General features: G+C 41.2%; 1 protein-coding gene across 1 annotated transcript in view; it reads left to right on the forward strand.

Annotated features, from left to right (window-relative positions):
* LOC127452857 (transmembrane protein 145-like) overlaps positions 1-13,956 on the forward strand; it is a 113,559-nt gene that overhangs the window by 10,557 nt on the left and 89,046 nt on the right. Inside the window, exon 2 of the mRNA XM_051718652.1 lies at positions 13,657-13,898. Coding sequence (XP_051574612.1) covers positions 13,657-13,898 — 242 coding nt within the window. The remainder of the gene's footprint in view (positions 1-13,656; positions 13,899-13,956) is intronic.

The following is a 13,956-nucleotide window of genomic DNA, read 5'->3' on the forward strand; positions in this document are numbered from 1 at the left end:
AGAATTATTTGAACTCCTGATGATGTCATGTTTGAGGGACGTTCTGTTGTGTGCCTCATCCAATAGGAGTTGAGAGCTCGATCCTTTAGAGGGCAAGGCTTCATGGATCTGTAGTCTGTTTTGGACTCCCTTTGTTTGATTTTGGCGCGATTTTTATCAGTAAGATTTACGACTTAGAAGGAGGGGGCTTGAGGAATGTTTTTGACTGTTAGGCCTGCCTTTGTCTTCTATCTGAATACATGAGGCCCAACATTCCCCCCTTTGTTCTGAAGAGTTGGTTGTTGTCCAGCATCTTTAGAGCAACTGAAGGGCCGAACAGTTCTTGTCGGTTCACAGTAACCTGTGGGTTACGCCATCCCTGTATTCCTGATAGGAAAGAGAAATGGTTGCACAGTCCATACAGTTCATTAGAGTTCAGAGGTTTTATCGTCTGGACAGAGATTGAGGCACATCTGGGCATAGAACTTCTAGCTAATTCTAAAACTACATTCATCACACATAAATATTTCAAGTTATTGGAAGGCACAGCATTAACCATAACACAATCCTTTGTTGTTCTTTGGTCATAACACAAAATCAAAGTAGAACCTGACATTGGTTACTAGGAACAAAATGTTAGAGGAAAGGAGGGTTAAAGGTTAAAAGGCTTATCCTTGGAAATGATGGAGTTAACCTGTGTGATGGGCTCAGACTGGTGTGTAAAGCGCAGCTGTATGAGAAATGAGTCCAGTCTGGCCTGTAGGTGTTGAATGTACCTGTACATGGCGTGTGCAATAATTGCGATGATGATCCAACCACTAAGGAGGAGCCAGAGGGCAACCAAACTGATAGGGTGTTCTCGGTAAGACGACGATCTGCTTATGTGACTATGAAATATAGTGGTCAAGCCAGTCGGTTTGAGACTGAACTTCACTAATTCCATCCCTTCAGCCTGAAGCTGCTGTCGAAGGGTGTCATCAACGGTGAGGCTGTGACCTCTAAATGCGTCCATGATCTCAATTTCTGCGTCATGTTTGTTGACATTGAGATGATGGAGGACAATATCGTCAGTGTGCACGATGGCTCTTTGGGGAACCGTTAAGAACACTGTTTGGTTTGGTAGCCTTAGTTTAGTGGCCTTAGCTTAGTGGCTGTATCATGGCAGTTGTATGACTTCGGTGGCTGGTGTTAACGAGCCAGCGACTGCCTGCTCGCTCTGCCTTTGTCTCTGTTCCTTCATCTTTGATGGACATGCTATCATGACACTTGTTCATGGAAATCGGCTCTTTGGCCGCAGAGGTAGTTAGTCTCCTCTTTAACAAAGGGGTTGTATTTTGACAAACCCAATGAATGTACTTTGTCTTGGTACACATGTTTAGGTTAGAGATAAGGTAGAGCGAGGGGTCCTCATCATGGTAGGCGAGTGTTGGTGGTGTTTTGAGGTGAATGTGTGCATTACCTCTCTGAAAACCAACATTAAATACAGATTTTAGTCTATATATATTCTGCCTATGACGGTAGATTGAGGATAAATCCTATTTTGAGGTTTTGAGGATTTACATGGATTGGAATTTCAATGTCAAACTATATGCCATGTGTATCTGTGAAGGTTGCACAATGGCGATAGTAGCAGATCTAAGGATTTGGTCTAGGGAGACCAGGTAATCTGGAATCCTTCCACCACTCAGACTGTTGACTGAGGAGCTAATTTCCCTGAGGTCCTGCATTAGATCTCTAACGATACACGCATAAGTTGTTTTCTCTGACAAAATCCCTAAAGAGTGCAAAGTGTTATTGATAAGAACGGATTGCGAATTTACAGTGACTATAGTACCCTGAAGGGTTTTATTCAGGCCCTGTAATTGTTCTTATTGGAGTCGTCGTCTCTGCTGGATTTTTGGACGATGGCGACGTGTGTATCTGAAGCTGGCGAACTGTTTTCTGGACCAAGTGGTCTCGGTATGTCAACCTGAGCCCACATGTCCACGACGGCAGTCAATGAGCGGAGCCAATCGGTTCAGTAGGTCCTGGCCAACTAACAGTGGTTCCGTACTAATGGGACATATGTAAACAGGGTCTGTTAGCATCATCCCTTGAAAGGTGTCAATCCAGGCCCGTTTCGTGATAGACGACCTATCTTGCGTGTAGCTTGTGACGCTTACGTTGCAGGTCTCTGTCTATAACGGTTTGCCAAAGGAGAGCTTTGCTCTAGCCACCTCTGCGAAGGTGTTGGAACCCATTAGACTATTTCGGAACCGGTGTCGAGTAGTGCGTGGGAGCGGAATGACCCACGTGTCAGGCGTTGCCCTTACGGTACGGATCGCCCAAGAAGGTCAGAAAAGGAGGGTGTGGCATGTTAGGAGTGACTGTTTTGGGGAGCAACTTGGACACTGTTCCCCTTTTCCCCACCTACAAAGTAAACTTTGGCGTTAACGGGAGGGGGTACATCGTCTAGTCATACTGACGAGGTTTCAGCGCCGTGTTCCTTCGAGGATTATTTGGGTCAAAGCATTCTATGTCCCCTGCGAGGGACTCGAGTTGTCGGATGCGCAAGCGCTGGTGTCGGTATGACCACGGGTCGTCCGAGTCATCCGAAACATCATAGTCACTCGGATCGCTATAGCGATGAGGACGACTTCCTCCCCTTCGTGGTGGGGAAGGAGTCCAGTCGCCGCATGGGGGTGGACCCCGGGTTGCGTACAGCTCCCTGGCTAATGGGATATTTGAGCCGCTTACACCACTCTGGGCTTGAAAATAATTGTCCCCCCTTCGTGGTGTGGAATCAGTCGGTTTGAAACGCAAGGTGGCATGACTGAAAACTGACTGAGGAGGGCAACTATAAGGAAGGGCACCTGCATCCAACCAGCGGGCCGCTGGAGGATTTTGAAAGGTGTCTTGGAGGACGAAGTCAGAGACTGTACCACTAGGGGCAGCTCTGCTCCTAGCGTGTGTTCCTGGGTTTCTCAGGGGCACATTTCTATGCGTATTGCTAAAAAGGGAGCCCTCTTCTATGTCAGATGTCATGCGGTGCGTTTCAGCTGCACTTACCTGATCAGACTCTACTTTTAGCTGGGCAGCTTGAAGCTGCCAGCGCAGGGCTTCGTTTTCCTCCTGCATCCGGGCATTATCTTCCTGTGCCTGGACTTTCTCAGCTTGAGTGCACCTAATTTCTTGGTGCAGGCTGAGATTTTCCTTCTGCACCGCTTGATAGCTGCTCTGCAGCTGTGCGAGCTGGGCCTGGTGCTCGGCGGTTTGCAGTTGGGTTTTGCGGTGATGAAGAAGGAACATTTGGCCCACAAGGTCCAGGATTGTGCGCATTGGCTTCCTGACTGGGTTGTTGACATAATCAACTAGTTCCTGCAATGCTTCATCACAACGACTAACATTGTAACCGTTAAGGTTATTTCTCTCCTCTATGGAGAGACGAAGGACAGCAGCAACTACATCTTGCAGTGCTGGGTCGACTAACCTCTGTGGAGCTTTAGCTCCAGTCATGCAGGGCGATTGGTGACTCATTTTACTGGGGCCGTAAAAATTCTTGTGATAGTGGCTCTGACAGCTTGTTGTTTTACAGTTGATATAATGCTAACACGAAAGCACAGTTGAGAGGCTTCGACCTGTGGCTTACGGTCTAATGTTATGTAATGTGCAAATTTCACTGTGTTCTCTCTTTGGTGGACGTCAATGAAGTGACTTGGCACCTCTCTGTAATATTTAGATGAAAGCGTTAGGAGTTAAATAACAACAACAGCACTTTCACACCACACTGGCTTATGTTTGGCAAGTTGTGAGAAGTAAATTGTCAAACAGAACCAAACTTTGAAGTAAGGATTTCAAGTTATTACTTTGGATTCTTATGCATACACACTGTGACAGAACTGGCACGTAGGATGCCTCACACGGGGCACCAATTATTATGTAGGGCTTTACTGGTTGTTTAGATCAGTGTTACTATCAGAAATAATTAATAATTATTTCTGTAGTTATTAATCAATATTTAAATTAATTAATTGGATCTAACTCATTAAAACCTCATATAGGACTCCAGTAAATGTAGTGTGCTACGTTTAGGAGCAAGTTTGGTTATTAGCAATAATTAATAATTATCAAAGATAATTACTAATTATTAAAATCAATAGAACATTGATGAGAATCAATGTTAGCTTTTTTTTTAATCCTTTAAAATCAACACTTATTGTTAACATCGATGAAACATTAAAATTAACACTAGCTTATTGATCATTCTAATTCAATCAAAGATAATTATCAATTATCAAAAATCAATAGAATATTAATAAGGATTAACATTGACGGGGCACCACCCTGAAATCAGGGACTAATAACCGAATATTAAAACAGTCTCAATATTAGATTGTTTTCTTAGGAAAATCGACATCCGAAGAATATCGATTTTCGAATAAAAAAACAATGAATGAAGGTTTGAATCCGAGCACTGACATCCTGTCAGCACGACACAGGCGTATGCAAAACAAACCAAAACACTTCTCTTTGTAATATAAACAAAGTTTATTTATGCAGTAATATCAATTAATAATTAATACAATGCAGTCAATAAACTTCCGACTTACAACTACAAACTAAACAGTGATATGATTAGATATGGAAATAAAAATAATCCTATAACACATAAGGTGTGTGTGTGTCAGTGTGGTTAGTGAGAGAGAGAGAGAGATTATTAAGTGACAGCCCGAAAGCTGATTTCGCGATAGCTGGAGATGAAGCAGCCGTGTTCATCACTCAGAGACGCGGTTTTACGAGCGGGGCTCGTAAAAGTCCCTTGTTATTTGACTCTTTAATGGATGAACTCAGTTGCTGTCTCACCCGCGATGGCGAAAATGCACAACAGTCCAATTTGGTTGGACTACAATACAGCAAAACAAATTCGTGATAATTAATACCCTGAGTATTAATAATGAGCGGACATGGCGGTCCGTAAACTGTACAAGCAAAAAAACCTTGAAACACAAGAATAACACACTATAATATTCTATCTCTGCCCAGACGTAACCTCTTACTTGAATCGCATGAGGACACAGGTAGAATGTGTTTTCCTCCATCCTTTAACTTTGACCCGGTTCCTTGAGGCTCGTGTGATGACGAGAGGTCGTTTCCTCGTGCTGTCGGCGGGCGGTACGGCTGTTGATTCTCAGAGGGCGGTACGGCTGTTGATTCTCGGCGGGCTGGCGGAGAACTCAGAAATGTCGATTTGATTGAAGATGGAAGAGAAATCTTTAATCTCTTCACTTCTGTAGGCCAACGGATGAAGATGCGAATTGCTCGGCGGTCTCCTTCGGATCCGTTAGAGTGTTTGGTTGAACACAGGGTAATCTCAACTCGTCCAGCGAGATGGAGATTGTATGGCTACAGTTTCAAGTCGGACATTACTTCCTTATGCCACGAGGTTACACCGGAGAGCAGCAAAAAGCTACGTCCGTATTCGGTGAACGAAGTCGCCGGAAGCGAAATCTTTAAGCATTTCAGAATTATTTGAACTCCTGATGATGTCATGTTTGAGGGACGTTCTGTTGTGTGCCTCATCCAATAGGAGTTGAGAGCTCGATCCTTTAGAGGTCAAGGCTTCATGGATCTGTAGTCTGTTTTGGACTCCCTTTGTTTGATTTTGGCACAATTTTTATCAGTAAGATTTACGACTTAGAAGGAGGGGGCTTGAGGAATGTTTTTGACTGTTAGGCCTGCCTTTGTCTTCTATCTGAATACATGAGGCCCAACATTTTTAACAGTGAAATGTATGTACCCTGTTTAAAATGTGTTACCTCACTATAGCTGTGTTACCTCACTAAGACCATGTCTTGCCTGAACAGACTTTAGGAATTTAACGATTCTGGTTCCTGAACAATTCCAGTAACAATTCTTTTGGGACTTTTGAGTAGGAATTATTTGTAAATAAGGAATTAAATTCTTATTGCATTTACTGTATCAGCAGCCTGTTGCCAAATGATGAGATTATTTCTGATTTCTACAGATAAATTATTATAAATCAGAAATAAATGTAACACTGTTCTTGTAAAAGACATATTTGCAGACTTTTTAGAGGCATAAATGCAATCTTATAATTGATACCACACTGGTAACACTTTTGGTTTTGATTCATTAAAAGGAACCAGCTCATAAGAGTCATTTGTTTAGGAATCAGACTGCACAAGAAGTGCTTTATGTTTTGCACTGTAGATTCAAAAGAACATTAGAGTAATTAGTTCATAATCAAAATACCGTGGACACACTTTGTGTTTCACACTGTAGATTCAGAAAGGGTCAGCGCTGCTGCATGAATTGAGCTGCAGGAAACACTGTCAGAATATTTAAGTATATAAAGAGAGCTCAATAAAATGTTAAAATTATATTTTGGTTGCATTTGAGGGCAAATGTTTTTTTTTAATTTTTTGTGTACAATAGGCACATAATATCGGAATATCAATCGCAGGGCCCTGAATCAAATCGAAATCGTATGGCGGACTTTGTAGTATCGGCAAATATCGGATCGCAGGCCAAGAGAATCTATTTAAGATCCTGATGAAATGTCCGATTTACACCCCTAAACACAACAGATGTACAGTGGAGTAACTGATTTATAATTCAGTGTAGCATGCAAAATACGATCTCACTTTGTTTCATGCGGTCTGCCAGGTTGTGATCTCATTGAAATCAGCTGGCATCTACATATCAACAATACTTTTGATTAGCAATTACAACATGCATTCATTAAATGTTGTTGTCTGTGTTTGTCTAGACCTCACTGGCCATCCTGTTCTGGAACAACCAATAGAGGCAAAGGTTATTTAGCCAATTTAGGGTTTGCACTCAAAAAAGATAGAGACAGAGTCTAGTTGGTCTTCGCACACAGTTAAGGCCCTTTCATACCAAATGCGAGATAAATCGCCTGTGAATGGCCCTTTCGCACCAACAGCAAAACATTCTCACTAGCGCAGTAGATGGCACAATGAGCAATGCAGCTTTCTGATGGTCTGCCATCCGATTACTTTAAAATCTTCAAAAATCTGTTTGAGACAACTGATTGAAAATATTTGAAAACTGTTCTGCAATAGCAAAGTAGCAGCTTTAAAATCTACAAACTTTTGTACAGAAGATCCATAATCCTGATGGATACTTTAAACATCACAGTCTCGCATGGGTGTGTGCGTGTGTGTATGCATGTTGCAGTGAGTAATTTGTTTTTATTGTACACTGGGTGAAATGTCACCTCACTAGAACAGAGAGACAGTTGGTATGGGAGAAAATAGCAGAGCTGTCCTCTCCAGAGAATAAGAGTAATGAAAATAAAGGAAGCAAGAGATAACGGAAAAAAGAGGGGATGACGTAAGAGTCAACAGGATTGAAACTTAAAATTACAGAATGTAACATCATGATCGGTGGAGATGGGAGGGAGTGTAATAGAGAGCGTCCAATCAAAACATTCCATCTTACTTTCTTCCCCTTCCTCTCTTGTCTATATATCTCTGCTGGCTGTACTGGTGTAGAACGGACAGGACGCACAAGAGCTCCAGCATGAGTTCAGAAGAGGGTAATGTTCCCTGTGTGTGTGTGTGTGTGTGTGTGTGTGTGTGTGTGTGTCTTTGTGTCTTTGTGTGTGCTCTGTTATGCATCCTGAGAGGTTTTTAAGGTTGTGATTCTCACACTTCAAGCTCCACTCAACCTCCCTGTGTATTTTAAAAAGCGTGTTGTCGCGCTTCTGCTGTGTTTTGTGCTGTATGCTTTGATATATTTTATTCATGTATTTTTATTGCAGCAGTGCTTTACACTTACATTTTCCTAATACATTTTTATAGGAGCAGTCAAAAATTTAAGAGCACAGTTGTAGTCCTTTTTTTATTTATTTTTTAAGAGATGGTAACATTAATATACCACAATATAACATGCACAAAAAGGCATGAGAAAACTGAGCTCATCAATTATGACAAAATTCAGGAACATAGTGTGACTCATGGAGTTTAAATTGTTTAATTTAATATTTTTAGTTAATTTGACAGGCTCGTGTTAACCTGTTTCACCTTGTGAACATAAATATAATAAAACTCAATGTTCAGTCTTAATCGGACAATCAGTTGTGCTCCCGCAGCTCAGTGCGCATTGAGAGACAATCTCTGTAACACAATTCACTCAACGGTGCTGCAGCATCGCGTTAGTAGATTGAAAAAGTTCCAGGTTAAAAGCCTACTCGTTGTTCTGTCGGCCATACATATCACTTATATTAGTTGGGCATACGGTGTATGCCCTAAACTACACAATTGGAGATATCTGCTTCTGTGAGAGTGCAAATGTCAGCCTCTCCTTTCCTCACCACAGGTGATAAAGCAGCACAAATAGCGGGATTATTATTTAAAAAATCTATCAAGCATCTCGTATGCGCTGTTCCATCTGTTTGCTCTGCGAGTAGAAGTTTCACCTGCTCAACATTTATCGAAGGATCCGTCAAGTGTGCACTCTCTTCCTGACGAGCGAGAGTAAAAGACAGGGGCGGACTAAGTTTAAAAAGTGGCCCTGGATTTTCTGGCCTAGAGCGGCCCACCAAACCCGGCCCAACACACCACACCATAACGTTAATTAGATTTTCCGGCTCAATTTCAAATTGTTGGGGGAAAAAAAAGACATTTCTATTGACTGCTAGTCATGACAACAGACCCCACAGTGCAAAAATGGTCATAACTTTAAAACATAAAACCACTAAATGTGATGAGTGGATTTTTTTAGAGAAAGCACTAAAATAAGCTCTTTATATATATATATAAATTTATTATTATTATTTGTTTTTTTTTTTTATTTTCTCCCCCTTTTCTCCCAATTTTGGAATGCCCAATTCCCAATGTGCTTTTAAGTCCTCGTGGTCGTGTAGTGATTTGCCTCCGTCCGGGTGGCGGAGGACGAATCCCAGTTGCCTCCGCATCTGAGACCGTCAACCCACGCATCTTATCATGTGGCTTGTTGAGCACGTTGCCACAGAGACAGCGCGTGTGGAGGCTTCACGCCATCCACCGCGGCGACCACGCTCAACTCACCACACGCCTCACCGAGAACGAACCACATTATAGCGATCACGAGGAGGTTACCCCATGTGACTCTACCCTCCCTAGCAACCAGGCCAATTTGGCTGCTTGGGAGACCTGGTTGGTGTCACTGCCCTGGAATTCAAACTAGCGAACTAACGAACTAGCGAACTCCAGGGGTGGTAGCCAGCGTCTTTAACACTGAGCTACCCAGGCCCCCAAACTTTTGTATTTTAGGTGCTGTGACAAGTCAGCATTTCTTCAAAGTTTTTAAAGATCTTAATCACCCTTCAACTTTTTTCTAGAAGTGCAAACAAACAATTGTCTTAGTTAATATGTATATATAGCTATACAAGATCATAAAATGTTGTTTAAAATAGTTAGATGAAGAAAGTGTCACACAGCAGGACACTGTTGACAGTCCTTACAATTTCATGTCAATTACTTGCATAACTATGTGTAAATGTTTATGAAAACAAAGTTGGCCAGAATATTTACATATATAAAAATAAACACATATATTCCTTCCCCAGATTATTCTTGAGAAAAAGTGAAAAGCCCTTTGCTTTGACAAGCGCAGTTTCTGCTGTCCATTAAACAAGTAAGACTCAAATATCCACAAACTAATATTTTTCATGACTTATTTTCTGCATTTTTATCAGGCGTGAGCATTATTCAGCAAGCGGCACTTCAGCTCCAACTAATACTTTGTGGGATGAATAAATTATGCAAATTACTACGTACTGCTCATAGCTTTATTGTTTGCAGATTTTATATATGCTGCTGTTATCGTATTTGTTGTAATTTTCAGTTATTTGTCATTTTGTGACTATTCAGAGCTCATCTTATACTTAATATGTTGTCTTTGGTTATCACCATTATTGTGATTTGTATGTCAAATAATGAGGTCCAGGCAAGGTACGGAGTTGAGGGGCACACATGGTAATGTGCTACGATGTGAAAGTAATATCAAAATAAAAGTAATTTCAGTTTTTCAAAATAAAAGCCATTCTGTTGGCTTTAACTTACAATGTTTTTTTGAATATTCACTCTGTTCTCAAATAATTTTCACACATTCAGCAAAAATAGGCTGTGTCTCATTTGGAAGGCTGCGTCCTCCGGAGGTCGCGTTTCTCGGCCGCATACATCATCGAGGCTGTCTCGTTTCATAAAAGTGAGTAGGACACTTTGAATGCGACCTTATTTCACGGGAATTTGGAGGATGCATGAGGTTTATCCTTCGTGGGCACTCACAACCCACAATTCTTTGCTTCAATAGAAATGTCCCAAAAAAAAAATAACGCCAATTTGCGTAAATATGACGTTCAAGCGCAAGTAATGTTAATTCCCAAGTTGAAGTACCTCAGTAGATGGGTGCAGAGTATATAAAATGTATAATTATATTAATATATAATTAAAATAAAGTATTAGACTAAAAGTACACCTGTAATATCTATTTTCTTTTCTCTTTACATCTTTATAACGCTCCTAAAATTTACCTCATACATTCCCTTCAAAAGGGACTTTGTTCCCTTTTCACTCAAAGCGCTTCTGCTTGTTAAAGAGTGGCGTGCTGTCATAGCAACCATGTTACATTCCGTTTTCGTTTGTCCTACGAAGGCCGTCTCGTTTAAACAAGGATTGTTTAAAGGAGGACGCTCGGTATACTGCAGCATTCAAAGGATGCATCCTACCTAGCATGCAGCCTTCGAAATGAGACACAGCCATAGTGACAATACATGCAAGAACCAATGTGCGCAATTTCTTCACCTCTGCCTTTTCTCTTGCCTTGTTTCAACTTAAGGGCATGCACCACAGCGCAAACGGCACAAAGCATGTAACAGTGTCAGGTGCATTCTCGATGAACTTTATGTAAACAGAGACGTCTCACACGCGCCAGTTTCAAATGGGGGTTGGGGGAAATGCAACTGAAATGGTCGTACTGTAGAACCCTGTGCAGTGGCATTGAATAAGCAGTTGTTGCTTACAGTAATTTGGCTTTGGCGGTTTAGGCCAGGCTTTGGTTGTAGAAGGGTGCAATTTTGGAAGAACTGAACAGTTCGTTTTTAGAGCACTCATTAAACCAGTTTTATGAAATGGTTTCATTGTGTTCTGCTAAAAAAAAAAAAAACGTCAAGCTAACAGATTTTTTTTTAAATTATTTTTATGTCAGATACAATCATTATTATTTTTCCAATAAATCAATTCCACATTCAGCCAGCATTAGTCATGCTGGACTTTGGCTTCAGCGGAGGTTGTTAAAGTTCTCGTCATTCTTTGATGGATTGATCCATCAGTGGTATTGTGATTCTCTTTGGAATTAGCTTTATGTTCTTAAAGATTTGATTGATGAATGTCCTACTTGGCATCAACAACTAAAATTGCTATTATTAGAAAGCTGCTCAATCTAGATCTTCACTCCAGTATTTGAGCTCCTTTAGCTGTATATCAACTTATGCAAATCTTCCATAAAAATGACACATTCTTAAGTGGTTCCCACAGGATTTTGTGAGACCGTGGATCTCGGACCCTCTAGGGGTATTGGTTGTATATTGGTTGTATAGATATGAATGGTGATGACACGGCAAAAAAGTCACACCCACATAGCATAAACGAGACTGAGTTTAACGCAGTTCACAAATGGTCAAAACACAAAATCGACTAGAGCAGTGGTTCTCAACCCTGTTCCTGGAGCCCCCCCCCCCCCCCCAAACACTGCTATATAGATATAATATATAAAAGATATTATGGTTTTTTGTTCTTAAAGTACAAATGTTAATCATCCTATAGTTTTTAGCCTTCCACTCAATGAAGTGACATGCATGTAAAGCTGATTTCCCAGTGTAACTTCATAATCATCTGAATTGTTACAGTTGCAGTGTTTCTAATTAAAAAAATTATACATAAAAAAGGGCATACATAGGACAGTACTAAAGACATTTATCTGCCTCCAGAATCAATGGATTTAAGACTAGTTTTGCACTTGTGCCATTGTAACATCAATATCAGTATCAGATGATTCTTGTCCTTTAATGGAAACATGATGTGCTTGTAACAGTAAAATACTTTGACCCTGTTTACACCTGGTATTAAGATGCGCCTTGTGTGATCCGATCACATGTGGTCAGGTGAGAGACATCGCTGTTTACACCTGGTCACTTAAATGCGTCTCCTGTGACCACTTGTGATTGGATTTGGAGAGGAGGAACTCTGTTTCATGACGACATGCATCAGTCATTATGTCAGTGTGTTACTGCATGACATTAAAGCACAACAAAGTCAGAAAAGAAAAAGAAAGTGTGAAAAAACCGCAGTATTTCTCGTAGATGCATTTGAAATTTAATCTAAGCACAAAAGCAACATTTCGAGCAGAATTTTCCATTAGTTTTGTGGATTACCTGTATTAACCTGAGCTGCAGATGTTCGTGATTTTCATACGTGTCCCTGCATGTTGGAATCAAACACACTGAAGAAGATCCATGAAGTTCTCATGGCTGTTTCTCTCTGCATTTTTTTTTTTTTTTTTTTTTCATTTTCCGATTGGATGTTTTTTTTCCCTTTTAAAGCCACTTGTTGCTGACAAAGTTTAAACTCTTGTTTTAGCTCAATGGTTGATTGACAGGTGAGGGGAGGCGCTTCGCTGCTGCCGGGATGCATGCATGTCCCAGATTAGCATTTACACCTCAGATGCAATTGCGGCCACATGCGTTTTTGACCACATTTGTCTGTGGTTTTTGGGATCCGATCACAAAATGTTTTAGACCCCATTTAGTCCTGTATTTAGCACTGGACACATGTGATTGGATCACCAAAACACATCTTAATACCAGGTGTAAACGGGGTCTTTGTCTCTCACGCTAGATTAGGACACTAATCTGTCAGGTTCTGACTAGCTACAGGCTTTACACTATGGATGGCAAAAAAAACTAGAAAGAGAGATGTATGGGTCTCTAGACAGGAAGGCACTGCCAGCCAGAGGGAGTGTTTGGAAAGACTCCAAGGAAGAGAAGGAGAGTGAAAGTGTGATGTGAGGGTTTATTTGGGGTAAAGGGCAGAAAGCATTGGCACTGAGATACCTTACTTATTGTCACTGTATCTGATATGACAATCCTGATCAGCTAAATGTGCATGAGTGTATGGATGAATGCACAATATACAGTAGGGTGAGCTGGCTCATTCCCATTCGTCACTACTTACTGAGTATTATGTCCTGTGGTGTTGTCCTTCTGTCCCCTGTCCCCTACTAGTCTATGGCTTGAGCACTTCCTGTTTCTTCTTTTCTATACAAAAAAAGAAGCAACAGCAGTTCTTTTTTAGCAGTCAGCTTCCTCAAGACGTGAATGTATTGTAATGTGTCCTTATAGAAATTCTTAGTGGTGTTGTTGTACTGTATGTGTAAAAGAATTAGAACCTAGTATGTAGTATGTCATAGACCTATAGATGTGCTTCAGAAGAGTGAATATAAAATGCTTTAATAAAAAAATAGACTGGTTTTATGGTTGAGCTGTAACATAAATGCTTCCTTTAGAGCTTTTATCCTAAGCTTAATCTCTCTGAATTGGCTTAAAAGTGTTGTGTCAGTGTACGTACCTATCTGAAGTACTTATTTTGTCCTTAACCCATCTGATCCCCTCAGTGATGGATACCAAAGCGGTGTTCACTGCCCTGTATGATGTGTGTGAAGAGAATGCCGCCTTTTTCTCGGGGGCCACTAAGGGCCAACCCGGGGATGCAGCTCAGCGCCTGGTGGATGCCATGACCACCATCCAGGAGCACGCTCGTAACCTGGAGCCTGTCATCACTGGATTTGCCACCATCTATCACCATTTTGACTTTGACCCTCATATTCCCGCCAATGGATATCGCTCCCTTGTTAAGGTTTGTGTCTGACTGTGTCTTTAATGATTTCAATGAATTGGCATGGGGGAAAGAGAAG

Source organism: Myxocyprinus asiaticus, chromosome 15 (assembly GCF_019703515.2).
Source record: "Myxocyprinus asiaticus isolate MX2 ecotype Aquarium Trade chromosome 15, UBuf_Myxa_2, whole genome shotgun sequence".
NCBI lineage: Eukaryota > Metazoa > Chordata > Actinopteri > Cypriniformes > Catostomidae > Myxocyprinus > Myxocyprinus asiaticus.